Source organism: Danio rerio, chromosome 7 (assembly GCF_049306965.1).
Source record: "Danio rerio strain Tuebingen ecotype United States chromosome 7, GRCz12tu, whole genome shotgun sequence".
Classification (NCBI taxonomy): Eukaryota; Metazoa; Chordata; class Actinopteri; order Cypriniformes; family Danionidae; genus Danio; species Danio rerio.
In genome coordinates this window covers 25850001-25865272 of record NC_133182.1, presented here as the reverse complement: position 1 = coordinate 25865272, position 15272 = coordinate 25850001, and the positions used below count along the sequence as shown (strand labels likewise).

At 33.7% G+C, this 15272-nt stretch overlaps 1 protein-coding gene across 2 annotated transcripts in view; it reads right to left on the bottom strand.

Annotated features, from left to right (window-relative positions):
* mtm1 (myotubularin 1) overlaps positions 1-12420 on the bottom strand; it is a 30424-nt gene extending 18004 nt beyond the window's left edge. Inside the window, exons 1-4 of one of the 2 annotated variants that reach the window (NM_001365554.1) lie at positions 12342-12420; positions 7085-7158; positions 4355-4427; positions 324-418 (exon numbers count right to left, since the gene is read on the bottom strand). In NM_001365554.1, the coding sequence (NP_001352483.1) occupies positions 324-418; positions 4355-4427; positions 7085-7147 (231 nt within the window). In that variant the 5' untranslated portion in view covers positions 7148-7158; positions 12342-12420. Of the gene's footprint in view, positions 1-323; positions 419-4354; positions 4428-7084; positions 7159-12206 lie in introns of both variants that reach the window. The other variant, NM_001037684.2, reaches the window with a different exon arrangement.
* Between the last annotated feature and the right edge of the window lie 2852 nt (positions 12421-15272).

Here is a 15272-nt window from a genome sequence, read left to right as displayed (position 1 = left end):
CAAGATGAAAGCCTTTCTCTGATATGATGTGATATGAATCCCCTCCTTCTTCCTGTCCTCTCATATGCTGCTCTGTCCTTTTTTAAAACTGACTAACAGATGTGTGATATAACTTAAGGTGGACACCGAAGAAAACTCCAAAATAAAGAATATGGAAACAAACAAGCTTTAAAAGCAGAAAGTACGGTGGAAAGGCTCAAAGACAAAAAGTAATAGAAATACTGCATTTAAAAGAGGAGCACATTTTCAAAGCCTCAGAATAACAGCGTCTGAACACCTAGAACTACAGCATTGCATTTTAAGGAAATGAAAGTTTCTCTTACTGAGTCAGTGTTTTTGAAGTAGAGTCTGTAGTTGGTGATGAACACCTTTCCTTTGACTGCAGCATTATAGGGGCAGATGTAGATGATATCTTTATCTGAGGAGTAAAAACAGAATGGGACAAACAATTAATGTTCCCAGTTAGTCCCATAAAATCTGTCTTAAAATGTTTGTGTGAAACCATTAAAAGTGCATTAAAGTGAAATACCCAAGAAATGAATAGTACTTTTGAAAAACGGGTTATGTCAAAAGTGCTGCACACATGCATAGGATGTAAACTTCAATGCTAAAAGACAATGCTATATAATCTGAAGTGTTCCCTCATGGTAGCTGTAAATGCAGACGAGTCAGTGCTTTTCTTTTCTAATTATTTTTATGAATCCATCATCCTCTTGCAAAACATGTACTTAGTTCACAGATACAGAGAGTTGACCTGTACATGCTTTTGTAACAACATTGTATTTTACAGTACAAGAAGAAGAATTAAGATTTAAAATAAAATAAATTAACACCATTATAACAAAACACCTGATTACAAAACAATAGGTTTGAATTGAATTAAATTATTTTAAAAAAGAACTAGACAATCCTTTCAGAGGGAAAAGGAAAAAAGGGGGAGCATTTATAAAATTCCACCTCTTATCTAGCCCGGTTCAGTTATTTTCTTTTAAAAGTTATTTTACTTTTTATTTGGGCTGAGTACAGATTTTAAAACCGAAAAAGAGCTCTAACACAAATACACCAACAAAATGCTCACATCAAAACTTACATATACATTGGACTTTTATTTGAAATGCAATTTTTAAAAGCAATAATGTTTCAATATTTGTAAATTTGACATATTTTGTTATTAATACATAACCAATTACTACTTCACCTGGCATCTTACTAACACAAATACATTTTTAGTGATTACATCTTTTAAAATTGATTCTTTAATTTGCCTGTCTGGAGCCCCTGACTGTGAGGTTCTGAATTAATAGCTTATCTATCATTATTAGCTAGGCGGTGTATTTTGTTGCAGTGGAAGTCTCATCAACCCCCATCTGATACTCAATGGATAACAGACACCTTATTTTTTTGTTAAATTAGAAAAAATTAAATAGTCTTCAAGGTTCAGAGATTGAATTTTCTAACAATTGGTTGCCATTCTTGGAACATGTTAAATCTCTGAAACTTGAAGCAGTTACTATAAAATGTGTGGTTGCCCTTCTTGCACTTTTAGTCTGTACCTTTCAGAAGAGTACTAGTGCTGATATAGCACAAGCATACACCTCTTTCTTGACATAAAACCACAAGTTTGAAGAACATGCCACCCCCAGCCTATTCAGTTTAATATATTTTCCTTCTTTCAATTTTTTCTTATTTATTGTACTTAAAGAGCCCCTATTGTGGGCTTTTGAATATGAGCTTTTATGCAGTGTGTAACAGTTCTAAGTGATTGAAAACATCCAGCTGAGGTTTAAATCTGAAAGTGCTCCGTGTTTAAAGCTATTGATTCTTTAACGAAAAAGTCGACTCAAGTCAAATGAATGAATCGAGTTGGGTTCGGATCTTTTGCTTGAATGCGTCGACGTCGATACAGTACATCACCAAATATGAAGTGCCGGTTCTAGTAAAAACGTGAAAGTGCCTTTCCCTTCAGACACTAGCGGAGCGCGGGAGATCACAGGACTGATCATGACATGAAGATGACGATCACTGACAGATGGATTTTCGACTTCGGGCAGTAAAGGGTTAAAGTTAATTCTCACAACAATACTACAATAAAGCTAACCTAGTGCTGTGTTTGTTCCTGTAATTTTTTATTTTATTTTGATACATTAACCTACGCTGCAATGCAGGATTCGCCGACCATTTGTTATTAAAGGAAGGAGCAGCAGAGACTGTTATGTATGGCACTTTGACAGGGACTTTATGAGTAACTGTTAACAGTTCATATGGACCAGTTTCTTCTTCCTCCGGATCATAACATGCAAGTGTGATTAAAATTGTTGATATGAGTTAATTGTGTGTTGTATCTATTATAGATCAGTGCTTGTACTGTATCTCTCAGGTTAAATCTTCACATACTGTGTCCAAAATCACAGTGAAAACGTGATGCTTCTAGCATTACGGATTTAAATGCGTTGCTGAAATCAATATCTTCTGCTGTTTGTCTTTGCTATGACCCCCATCAGCTGTTCCTCACATGGTAAATTTTCAAAAGTTCAACTTTTGCCACTGTGTGGATTGATACTGAATGCGTGTTGTTGATATTACTTAAGGTTAACATTAAGAGTAGAGAAATATACTGGTGTTTAACAGCATAGCTATGAGTGGTGTGAACCTACACTGGTCTCACAATTCATTTACGATTATCATGCCATCGTTTCGGTTCACCTCGATATCTCGGTGCATTACAGTGACGACGCTTTCCATACATAATTAGATTGTTTCTTTACAACACAAGAATTTTTTAATAGTAAAATCTATAAATATATTCATATTTACATATTATTTGTAATACAATTTTGTCCTTTAATAATATGAACTGTACCTTTAATTTGACCTGCTCAAAGAAAACATTCTTTTTGAATGTTTTAAACAAAACTCCACCACATGCACAAAAAACAATATGAACATTTATCGCAAATTAACTAATGTAAATATTATCCCAGTTTGCATTGAGCACTACCAAGAAAGATCTTACACTCCTATGATTTGTCTTTGTCACCCGCTCAACAGAAAGGGCTGCGATTGGCTTTAGAAATGAAAGCTCTGTTCAGAGAAGAACAGCCGCAGTTACAGTCTATATGCGCATAATATGCTTTTATCACAGGTAATCCGTAGAAGACACAGTGGAGAAAACTTGCACCACAGGCACGCTCGTGTCTGGATCCACAAGTATCGCTTTAACAGCCAATAGGAGAGGAAAAGTTACCTCACAAACACACTAGAGAGTCAAATGTCCAAAGTGAGAGAGAGGCAGAGATGGAGTTTTACAGCATTTCTCTCTAGTAGTGATAAAGTGGCTCGTGTGCTGTGCTTCTTCAATGTCAAAAAAAGACTTCCCAGCAAACGGACAAGCAGTTGAACTGTGCATAATTATCTACCTTTTAAGTAGTAGGATCGTTTTATTTTCTCGTCCTCGCCTCCTTCGCCATAGTTATTAATGGCGACATTGTGCATAGGAGATAAATGACGTTAGTACGTAATAACCAGTTATGATCCATTACTGAACCAATATCGAATTGTCCGCATCTGCATCGCGGTGCACTGAAGAAACAATTCATTTTGACACCCCAATTGCTATATTGCTTTCCCGCATTGGGCTCTCACATACTCTGTGTGCTATTTTATAGCCGTGGTGAGCATTTCTCTCTGTCTTGCGCTAAACTCAGTTGACCATTCACAACAGACTGAATCATTGAACCAATCCGCACAGATTAGCATTGCGCTGAGGGGTTTGGGAACAATGAATTGCTGAACAAATCATATGGGAGTCGTTGGGATAATTAGGTAAATAAGTGCACATGAAAGTGTTTTTTGACCTTGCATGCATATTAACCTGTTGTTGGAGACCCCCACAACCAAAACATGACCTTTTATAATGCAGATAGGGGCTCTTTAATACACCATGCTGCCAACCTTAACTTTCGATACTGACCTGTTTATATGCTTAATTTGTAAAATAAATGCACATCATGTATAGTTTATGCACATCAAATGCTGTGTGTTGCACAATATGAGGGTTATAGTGTGATTTCTTTCTTTTTTATAATTTTTGCACTGTTATATATATTTATTTTTATTTTTCTATTTGTACTGTTATTTTCTCTTTTGCATTTGTTTGTTAATCACCACAAAAGTCTCATATAAAACTTAAATAAGAAATACTAGGACTAGCAAGTTATCTGAACATTTCAAAGCCCTTTTGAAAATATGCAAAGATGACCAAAAAGCTTATAGAGATATCAGATTCATTCCTATACAATAGATCCATTCTTATTAAGTAAGAGCCCAGAAAGCAAACACACATGCTGTTACTCACCGATCACTCTCTCTTCTCCCGGCAGCAGCGTAACATCTGCCAGCGGCTCCATCTTCAGGCTCTCTCTGGACGCCTGTCAACACACGCAGGAACATTGGGTTGACACGGCTGCATCCCTCTCACATACACAAACGCTTGCATGTCAGGATGATCAAACTGCTTCTTTAATACACTACAGATCTGTGTGACATGTAAAAATGAAAAATAGAACTGCTGAGAGGGAAAAAAAACTGATCAGAGAGGGACGGGAGAAAAAGGAAGAGGAAGTAGTGAAGAGAGAGAAAATAGAGAGTAAGAGGAGACTGTCCTTTTCACCCTCTGTCTTTGAGCACCAGTCTGATGCCCTGTGTGTGTGTGTGTGTATGTGTGTGATCAGGGATACAGATTGTCTTTCCCTCGGCTATTTTCCTGCTGCCAGCTGAAGGTTAGTGAACTGGAATGCAAGCTAAAAGTGCTATTCTCTGCGTGTAGCCATTTATTCTGTCGTCCTTTTGCTGCAGCTCAGTGTTTTGCACGTCGCAACCCTGTGGCTAGATTGAAGCAAGGGCTTCTGGGTAATGCTCTAGAGATGACAAATGGACCAGTATGTGGTGATCCTAGTTGGGGAAACTTACCTGGCTGACAGAAATAAGAGGGAGTGGAGTAAACAGCAGAGGACAGACGAGAAAAGGGGGAGAAATAAAAACTGGCCAGGAGTAAGAGGATTAAAGGAGACACGGTTAAAGACCTCTTAAAGGCACAGGGACTATTTTTGTGGCATTAGTCTACGTTTGTACCGTATTCTGTTTTAGGGTATTAAGTTGGGGAGGGAGGGAGAAAGACAGGAAGAAGAAAAGGAAGGAAGGAAGGAAGGAAGGAAGTAAGAAAGAAAATGAAGGGGAAAAGGAAAGAAAGAAAGAAAGAAAGAAAGAAAGAAAGAAAGAAAGAAAGAAAGAAAGAAAGAAAGAAAGAAAGAAAGAAAGAAAGAAAGAAAAAGGATAAGCCAGACAAACAGTGGCAATCACAGAGACAGATGGGTGGCAAAATCTCTCTGGTTCTCCTTGGGGACCCTGGGAAAATGGAGATTCAGGTTCTTCTGCTTATCACCTGCCAGGTGTTACAGCTCCACTAACATATGTATGGAACAGCAGACTCCTGGCTCAAGCCCCAGTGATGTGCCAACTCTCTGTCTGCCTGTAATCCCCTCTGCCCAGAGAGGTTACATGTGCCAAGCCAGATACTGCATATGTACACGTTTATGTAGCCTTTTTTTTTTTTTTTTTAAGAAAAAAAAGGTTTGTATGGTTTGGTTTTCTGAGCAGAAAATAATTAAAAATATTTTCACACTGATTTACAGAAGACTGTCATTCAGTGTCATAAAGTGTCTTAAAATGATACCAGACATATTTAGAACAAAAATCATTTGATGACATGTTAAAAGGCTACATGTAGATCTCAGTGCAGTCTCAAAATACAAAGCAATTGTCCTTTAAAATCTTTATACTTTGCCAGTTGCCACTATCCTTCAAACTGCTAGCTTTTAAACATTGTCAGTAATATTTTTTATCACTTAAAATATGATAACAGTTTGCATAATCACTTATTCTTTGTATAATGTACAAATCACTTATATAATCACTTATTCTAATCACATTCATTTTTATCATCTAAAATATAATAACAGTTTTAAATATCACTTTAATAAGTACTTTACTATTAAATCACTTTAATAATTGTCAAAAAGTTTTTTTTTCATAAATAATTCTGTTAAGCTGATTGACTATTTAACATTGTTCTACTGATAATTCATTTTATCTGACACATCAGACACTTCACTTGCATCTGTTATTTTCCCATTCATACACTGTAATAAACCACTTTTATGAACATCATTAGATGCAAAAATCAAATTGAGACGTCTCATTTTTACCCATCCTATAATAAACATTAAAACAATACTTTTTTATTTATCCTAAAAGAGTTTTGGAGTGTGACTAATTATTTTACTAAAATTGCAACCCTTAACCCCCTAGGGCTTAGCGGCCACATGTGTGGACAGCACATTTTAGCTTTTACGTCTTATATTTTATATATCGTTACAGACATCCAGTGTCATCCTGCAACTGTTTTGCAGCATATGAAATGTCCCAAACACTAGCTTAACTGTCCAAAAAGGGCAAAAATGTTGTTTTTATTGATAGTCAAAACACGTTCATAATATACTAAAATATGTGTGTATGTGTTATTAATGCATTAAAAAACAATCAGGAAAAAACTGCTGTGTTACACAAAGGTGACTTTATTGTGTTTTGTGGAAATTCTGACCTTGAATCCACATTTATGGATATAATTTTTCTCTAAAAGTACATCATATCAAAAGATGGTAAACAAAATATGATGAAAAAAACAACTTGGCCCTTAAGAGGTTAAAGGTAACCTCTTCAATGCAATTAAACGAGTGCCATAAATAAAGCAGCATATAAACGCTATCAATAATAGTCTCTCCTATATCATCTATATAGCTGCTTAACACTATAGGAAAGAAGAGCAAAGGGCACCTCTATTGATACCAGTGAAGTGCATTATTTATTCATGCAGAAAACGAAAGTCTAACCCTACTACAACAGCGTTGCACACTTACAGGATAATGTAGTTTGTAAAGCTAAGGGGGGGAAATGACAGTTGAGTTAGAGTGGACGGACATGAGATGAGGACAGCACGGTTAGGCCTCTGCATGCAGACTTCACTCACGTTTTGGCTGGAGCTGTTCCCAAGAGGACTGGAGTTATAAGGTGCTATAGGAGCCGAGGCCATCACTGCGTTTACTGCCAAAAACACAAGAAACAAACAAGTCATTTATCTCTGCCTAACAATAAGATTTTTTTTCTCTCTCTGCAGGTTAATTTGCAGATTTATGGATGATTGTTATCTATTCTTCAGCAGCATTTAACAAAGTTAAGATGACAGAAATGAATATACAACTCTATTTTACATAACTACAGTCGTCAACATTTCAAAATAGCCCTAAGACAAGAATGGGTGTTGATTAGGGCTGCACGATTTGGAGAAAAAAAAATGTCATTGCGATTTATCTGATCAAAATTGCAACTCTTGATTTAAAATGTGACTTACTAGCATGTCATAAAAGAGCTATAGGTTTGATGTGGTAGTTTTAACAGCACCAAAGAAAAACCAAGCATAATCACAAAGTACGCTACACAATGCTACTATTTAAAAAAAAAAAAACTATTTAACATGTTGTCAGTTGTCACAATAATTAAATATCTACAGAATTTTACATTTAATTAAATTAATTATGTATAAGATCTTATATATAACAATATATAAAACATTTAAAACTTTTACATTTGGATAGTGTTGTATTTTCCACATTGTTCAGGATAATGTGCATATGACCTGTTAGAACTTTTAAAAACTATATACTAGCTTGTTGTTTGATAGCATGTCGAAATAATCACAGCTTTTGCGATTGGAAAAAAAGCACCCTTTCAAATCACAATTTCGGTTTAAAAATAATTGACCATGCAGGCATAGTGTTGATCAATAGTTTTAGGACAACTTTGATAAAAGGTTTTGATCCACTTCAAATGTTGACAACTGTATATTTTAAAATAAATAAATAATTTAAATAACACGTTTTAAAGAAGCATCTCAAAATGCTTTAATACAAACAATGTAAAAAGTACAGAAGTAAAAGATACATACAAGGATACATGCATAAAAAAATTGACAAAAAGCAATGATTATAAAAACAAAGACATATTTAAAATCGCATTTTCAAAAAAAAAAAAAAAAACATTAAGGACTCTGAAAATAAACATCTACACCACAGTTTAAAACAGGGAATATTATTTAAAGTTGCATTTATTTGGTCAGAAATACTGTAATATCTCTTTAAATATTTCTAAAAATTGTGTTTATTCCTTTGTTATTAAAGCTGAATTTCCAGCAGCCCTTACAGTGCTCAGTCAGTGCCACATGATGCATAAGAAATCAGTCTAATATGCTGACTCAGGAAAGGTTTCTTGCTAGTATAAATGTTAAAATACAGTTATGGCTTTATTATTTTTAAAGACTCTTTGATGGAAATTAAATGAAAAAGAAAGGAACCTTTAAAAATCTTTTGTTACTTTACTGATTTCTTGACTGCTGCTTTTAATTACTTTAATGCATCATTGATGACTAAACAATCTGATTTCATTCTTGCAATAGCAGAAGCCAATGAATAACCTCAGCATTTAGATAAGAATTTACACACACATATTTGCAATACAACTAATGTTTAAGCCTGCAGGGCATAAAAACAAAGTTCATGATCAAAGAGCAGGTACGCAAAATAATATGCATGACATTTTATAGAAATGATAGGACACGCAGCAAAGAAAGTGTAGAAGGAAGGAGAACATGGTTTGATTGTAATGCTGTTAATGTGCAAACCTGGGTCTTTAAAGCTCTGACTAAACAAATGCTGCTATTCTCAAGAAGTACAGTTGCTGTTTCCACAGTCATCTATATATAAATAGATTTATAGCATAAACCACCACAGATGCTAGTTGAACTGAAGCGAGAAAAAAATATTAAACAGTGTGTGCATACTGTGCAATGACATCCGCAAAACGAGCTATTAATTCTCCAGAGCTGTGAAATGTAATACACATCCTGTCAAGCGATGCGTTGTGAGAGAAAAAAGCTTATGGGAATTTACCTGATTTGGATTTTTGAGCATTATATTACTTTAATTAGTGCTGCATGAAATTGGAAAAAGCTGACATTGCAATATTTTGTATTTCTGCGATATGAATATAATTTCACAATAAGGCAAGGCAACGCAAATTTATTTATATAGCACATTTCATACACAGTGGCAATTCAAAGTGCTTTACATAAACAAGAATAAAAGAAACAAGTAAAATAAAAATAAAAACGAATAATAAAAAAAAGAAAAAAACATAAAACAGATAAAATGTGATATAAAAGAATGAAGAAGAGAAAAACATAATAGTGCAATAAGAATAAAGTAACTGTTTGTGATGAATTCATAATTTTACATTGATTGTGATGACTTTGTAGGTGAGCGCATCTACAAAGTTTCCAAATATATATATATATATATATATATATATAAAAAATATAATGAAAAATTAAAGCACAGGTGAAAACAACAGAACAAAGATAAGAATAAAACAAACAGTGCTTTATGACTTGATCTAACTATATTAAGGCAAATAAATTCAATGATCAAATCTGGAATAACACTGTATAGTCTTCATTTGATAAATAGTTAATTAATCTTTGTTAAAGCGGCAAACTTTATCATTTCTTGTTCTCAAATGGTTTAAATTTGCTGTAAATCTTACAGCTGCAAGCCTTAAAAAATACATTCGAGTAAAAATCTTTCACACTAACAGATTATAATGGAAATTTAAAATTCACAAAGACTCCACAAATCATGTGTACTCAACCGAGATTTTTAGTTCATTATAATGCCAACTCAACATTGCACATCCTGCGATGTGACTACTGCAGATGCACACTAGGGCTGCATTAGGGCTGTGCGATTAACCGAAATCGAATCGCAATTTGAAACATTGAAATTAGTTAATCGCAAAGAGGCTGTGATATGAAATACTGTGATAATCTCTGTGATAGTTAAGAGTGAGCACACTTTTGTTCTGCTCAATCAGAATTGCACAACCGAAAGAAACACCCACAAAAACACCCCCAAAAATACAGGAAAAGGACATACGTCCTGGACAACGTGCTTCAGAAGCATTAATAGACAAATAAATATAAAAAAACAGGACATCTGTAATTTGGGAATATCTTGGGTTTCAAAGTCACAGACACCAAACAAAAACAGGTAATTTTTAAGAGCTGTCACAGAATTGTTGCCATGGCTTACAGATTATTAGGCTGAAGCTTGACTACAACATTAAATTGCTAATAAAATCGCAATACCTGTCAGAAAAATCGCAATTAGTTATTTTGCCCAAATCGCACAGCCATATGCTGCACAATATTGGAAAAATCAACATTGCGATTTTTTTTTATTTTGCAATATGAATACAATTTCACCAGATAACTTGCATATCTCTATTAGGAAAGAATTTATAATGTTAAATTGATTGGGATGATTCTGCAGTGTGAGTGCATCTCCATAAAATTTGATAAACAATCTATAAACTTTTTAGGGTCCCCTGACACATTTTCGATGTGATCTGTGTTATTTGCAGAGCATTTGTGTATTTGCATGTATTGAGTAATTTTATGCAAAACTATAAACACAATTAAGAAAAAAACACAATTAAGAAAAAGTGTTTATTGCGTTTTTCCGAGTCTGACAGTATTCAAGTAAGTACAGAATCTGAATGATGAAGTTAAAAATAATTCAATAAAATTAATCGTTGGTAAAGTTACAAATGGTACAATTTATTATGGCTGAGTGCTTTAAGATCATTATACAATCACAGCTCACAGGCATCAAAAACACATGCAAATGAAAAGTTATAATTCTATTGCAAATGATCACATTGCCATATTAATGCAAAACCTTATATTGTGCAGCCCTAATGCACACATTTCGATATCAATATCAATATATATATATATCAATATATATCAATATATATATATATATATATATATATATATATATATATATATATATATATATATATATATATATATATATATATATAGTGCAGCTCTAACTGTAATATGATTGTTTGCACAATGACTATTGTAACTGACCATATATTGTATGAAGTTATAATATATTAATGTAAATTAAATGACATGAACTTTTAAATAAAAAATAAAGGCAGCGCACATAACAAAATATGTCAGCACACATAAACATCCGGACCTGACAGATGAGGTCATTGCTAAATTTACACATCTGTAATGAACTCCACAACAAATTAAGATCCCATAGTCACAGGTTTAGAAAATATGAAGCTCTGAGGTGCAAACAGACACCTGAGACCATGTAAAAAACATGAGGTTAGCGGTTAGAGATAGCCATGCAAATAATTACAGCACCAGTTTATTTGTGTGTAAGAGAGAGAGAGAGAGAGAGTGAGAGTTATTTATAATGAAGACAGGACTTCGGCTCTGAAAATACAATGCTCATTTACATACGTACACAACACAAAACCTACGGCTACTAAGAACATAAACCTTGATTAGCTTGTAAAGAAAATGACTTTTTACATAAGAGAATAATGAAAACCACCAATACAGGGCAGTCTCACTTAACTCACTGAGCTTTTATAGGTGGGTACAGCTTTTCTAAGTTGGTACACATTGGTTTATTTTTAAATAGTGACAACTTGTGACAGTCCTTATATTGTTTACCATGATACTTTGCATATTCTGTCTGTAATCGCATGCAAGTAAGACTTTAAAACAAGCATAGCTCAATTTAATTGACTGTGCACAATGTGGTAGTTTGGCTTGTCCTTGCCTGTTAATACAATTTCCCCATTTGCAATTAGCAAAGAATAGTTCTCTGAAATGATTCAATTAAAGGGTCAGTGAGAATATAAAAACAACTTTACACTTAAATCTTTCACACTGAGGCTTTCAATACCCGGATCACCCACAATAAAAGCAGCTACACACTTTCACTAACTTGTGTGGTGATGTGATGGAAAATAAGGATGAGCATTCATTTGGCCCATATGTATGCATATCCACTCCCGTTCATAGGGTCAAACAATGACAGCTAAGCACATAGGCATCGAAACAAGCTAAATAGTGTACTTTTACAACTTCCAGCGCCTTCGTGTGAGCTCTAACAGTGTGAATGTATTCCAGCATAGCACTATGACCAGGAAATGCTCGGGCCTACCTTTACGACAGCTCTCAAGTGCCGCATTTAGCCTGGAGTTTTCTCTAAGCAGGCGTAAATGGAAGCCAGACCCTCGTCGAAAAGTCATAACGTGCGAGCCGAACAAACTTTAGCTTGCAAACGTGTTTAACTTACCCAGAAACTGCAATTCTCCGTTCCTCAGATCGCCAGTCTGTTTTGCACCGCCGCAGGAAGCGCTCAGCCTGAGTCACGTGACAGCGGTCACGGCGCCCATTGGCTACTTGTCAAATCGTGGAGTGCAAGGAATTTAGGGAGTTGTATTTTTAATGAGGATGGTAAAAGAAGAGGATACATGCCGTCAAAACATGCCGTCAAACTGTTCGGATTTGGCGATTTGGTCATAAATGAAGAAACTGTGTTAAAATATTCTGTAATACTGATACTTTCAGTTACACCAAATTAAATAGAAGGTAAGTAACATCGTTTGTCTCTGTAAAGTTAAAAATAATATTATAAAATGAAATAAAAATACAATGAATTATTATAAATAAAATAAAAATACAAAAATATTATAAATAGTAAATAATATTATAGTATAAAAGTGGATAATATTGGCCTATAATTAATAACTAGCTTGTAATATTACATATTATGATCACTGATATGTACTATATTACTATAATAACTAACACATTTTTATCTTGTCCTGGAAAATGAATAAAAAACTGAATTGTTTGTTTGTATAATTTTTTTAAATATATCTAAATAAGTCATTGTTTTAATTTAACACTTATTTTTTATACATAAATACCTATATTTACTATTATAACTAATTTCTTCATCTTGTCCTGGGAAATGAATGAATTGTTTTTCCCTCTCTCTCTCTTTCACTGTGATTTTATATTATATAATATAAACCATTTAATGCATGCATGATGCTCACATATAAATGAATGAGTTAAATACATTTAAAACAATTAAAATGTTTATATACGTTTTTGAGTTTCTTAATATTGAGTTAAAGTATTTTTTGGTGTAACAACCCTGATTTTCACAAATCACACAAATAATAGTTTACTAAACAGTTGAAGTCAAAATTATTAGCTCCCCTGATTAATTATTTCGCTAATAATGCAGGGGGGTTAATAATTGAATCAATAGTATTGTTCTGCGTGTGTGTGTGTGTGTGTGTGTGTGTGTGTGTGTGTGTGTGTGTGTGTGTATATATATATATATATATATGCGTGTTTTTCCGTCAATTTCCCTCAAACACATTTCTACACATATTAGTTGTAATAACTCATTTATAATAAACGATTTATTTTATCTTTGTCATGATGACAGTAAATAATATTTTACTATATTTTTCAAGACACTTCTATAAGTAATAGAAATATAATCTATAGTTAATTAGGTAGGCAGGTTAGAGTAATTAGGCAAGTTATTGTACAATGATGTTTTTTTTCTGTAGATTATTAAAAAAAATTCTCGTGAAGAGGCTAATAATTTTGACCTTAAAATGTTTTTTTCTAGCCAAAATAAAACAAATAAGACTTTCTAAAGACTTTTAAAAAAAGAAATAAAAATTCAAAGGAGGCTAATAATTCTGATTTCAACTGTGTATATATATATAATTTGAATTTGTTTAACACAAGTTAACTAAAGCAGCTCTAAACAATAGTGTAATTTTTTGGGATTTTGAGACTTCTGTTTACCTTTTCTTTTGTGTCAGAAGCTTCAGTGTTTACACAGCATGTTTTAATAACAATTCAACCAATGATAAATGACATTTCCACTGTATTAAACTAAAATTAAAACTAAAACTAAATAAAAAGAACTGTGGCATTATCCAGTACAGGTCAGTTGACTTCTGTCATGTTTTCAGTAATGTTTTCAGTCAACATTGCTGGGAAAGAACTGCTGTAGGTCAGAAACAGGCTGACTAATATGCTCAAACAACCTGCATCTGTTCCTATAGTGTTGCCTGATGAACAAACAGCATTATATGTGTTCGGTCTTCCTGCTCATTTCTGTTAAATCTGCCTGAAAGTGCAAACACCATCGGTTTACCAGAAAAAAGTGAAGGCTTGAAGATTATATGGCAGATGAAGTCCTTGAAGGCATATTTTATCATAGAGTACCCAAAAATCAAAATTTCTTCACCAATTACTCCTGCACTTACAGAAATAAAGGTGCAAAAGCTGTCATTGGGGTACATATTACTAAACCTTTAAGTACATGTTTACCTCATAGTACCGTAAATGTACAAAAGCTTACCATTAAGGTATCAAAGTGTGCCTTTTAGATATAAAAGTGTAACATTTAAAAAGTTAACACAGAGTGAGAGCTTTTATACCTTTATTTCTAAGATGGTGGTTCTAAATGTTTAGGATTTACCTCTTTGTTAAACATAAGAAAGAGGTATTAAAGAACAGTAAGGAGAACGTTGGGTCATTGTCTTAAAGTGAACAAAAATGGAAGTCTATGGAAATGTTTTTCCAGCATTCTTCAGCATGTATTGCTTTGTGTTCAACAGAAGAATGAAACTCAGGCAGGTTTGGAACAAATTAATTAAATTAATATTAAGTGGATGGCAGAACTTTTATTTTTGGGTCAACTATCGCTTCCACTCCTCTCACAATATTTAATTAGTACAACCCTTATGCTGTATCGTTTCAAATACAGACAAACCCAACCACTGGGTTAATGTTACAATGTAAAAAATAATGTTTAGATTTGTTTGTTTGGCTGAAATTTGAGGTAAAACAACTCATTTTCATTATTATTTAACACAGTACTACACTTTTCCCGAATATTAAGTTGTGTATATATTTAAAACAGTAAAGTGGTAGCATTCATAATATAAATGTGCTCTTTCTCTCTTCCACTTCTGGCAGATTCTTCATATCACTTTGTCCATGCAGATTGTGCAAGAGAAGGCATGGTTTTATATTTTTTTCATTCTTTTTGATTTTTCAAGTTTGATTTGACCTGAGCTTTTGTTGTGTAATAATAGCTCTGATGTTCAACTGCTTGAAACAGTGCTGACACTAAGGAAGCAAAACAAGCTGATCTAAAAATGAAACAAGCAAAACCATAAAACCC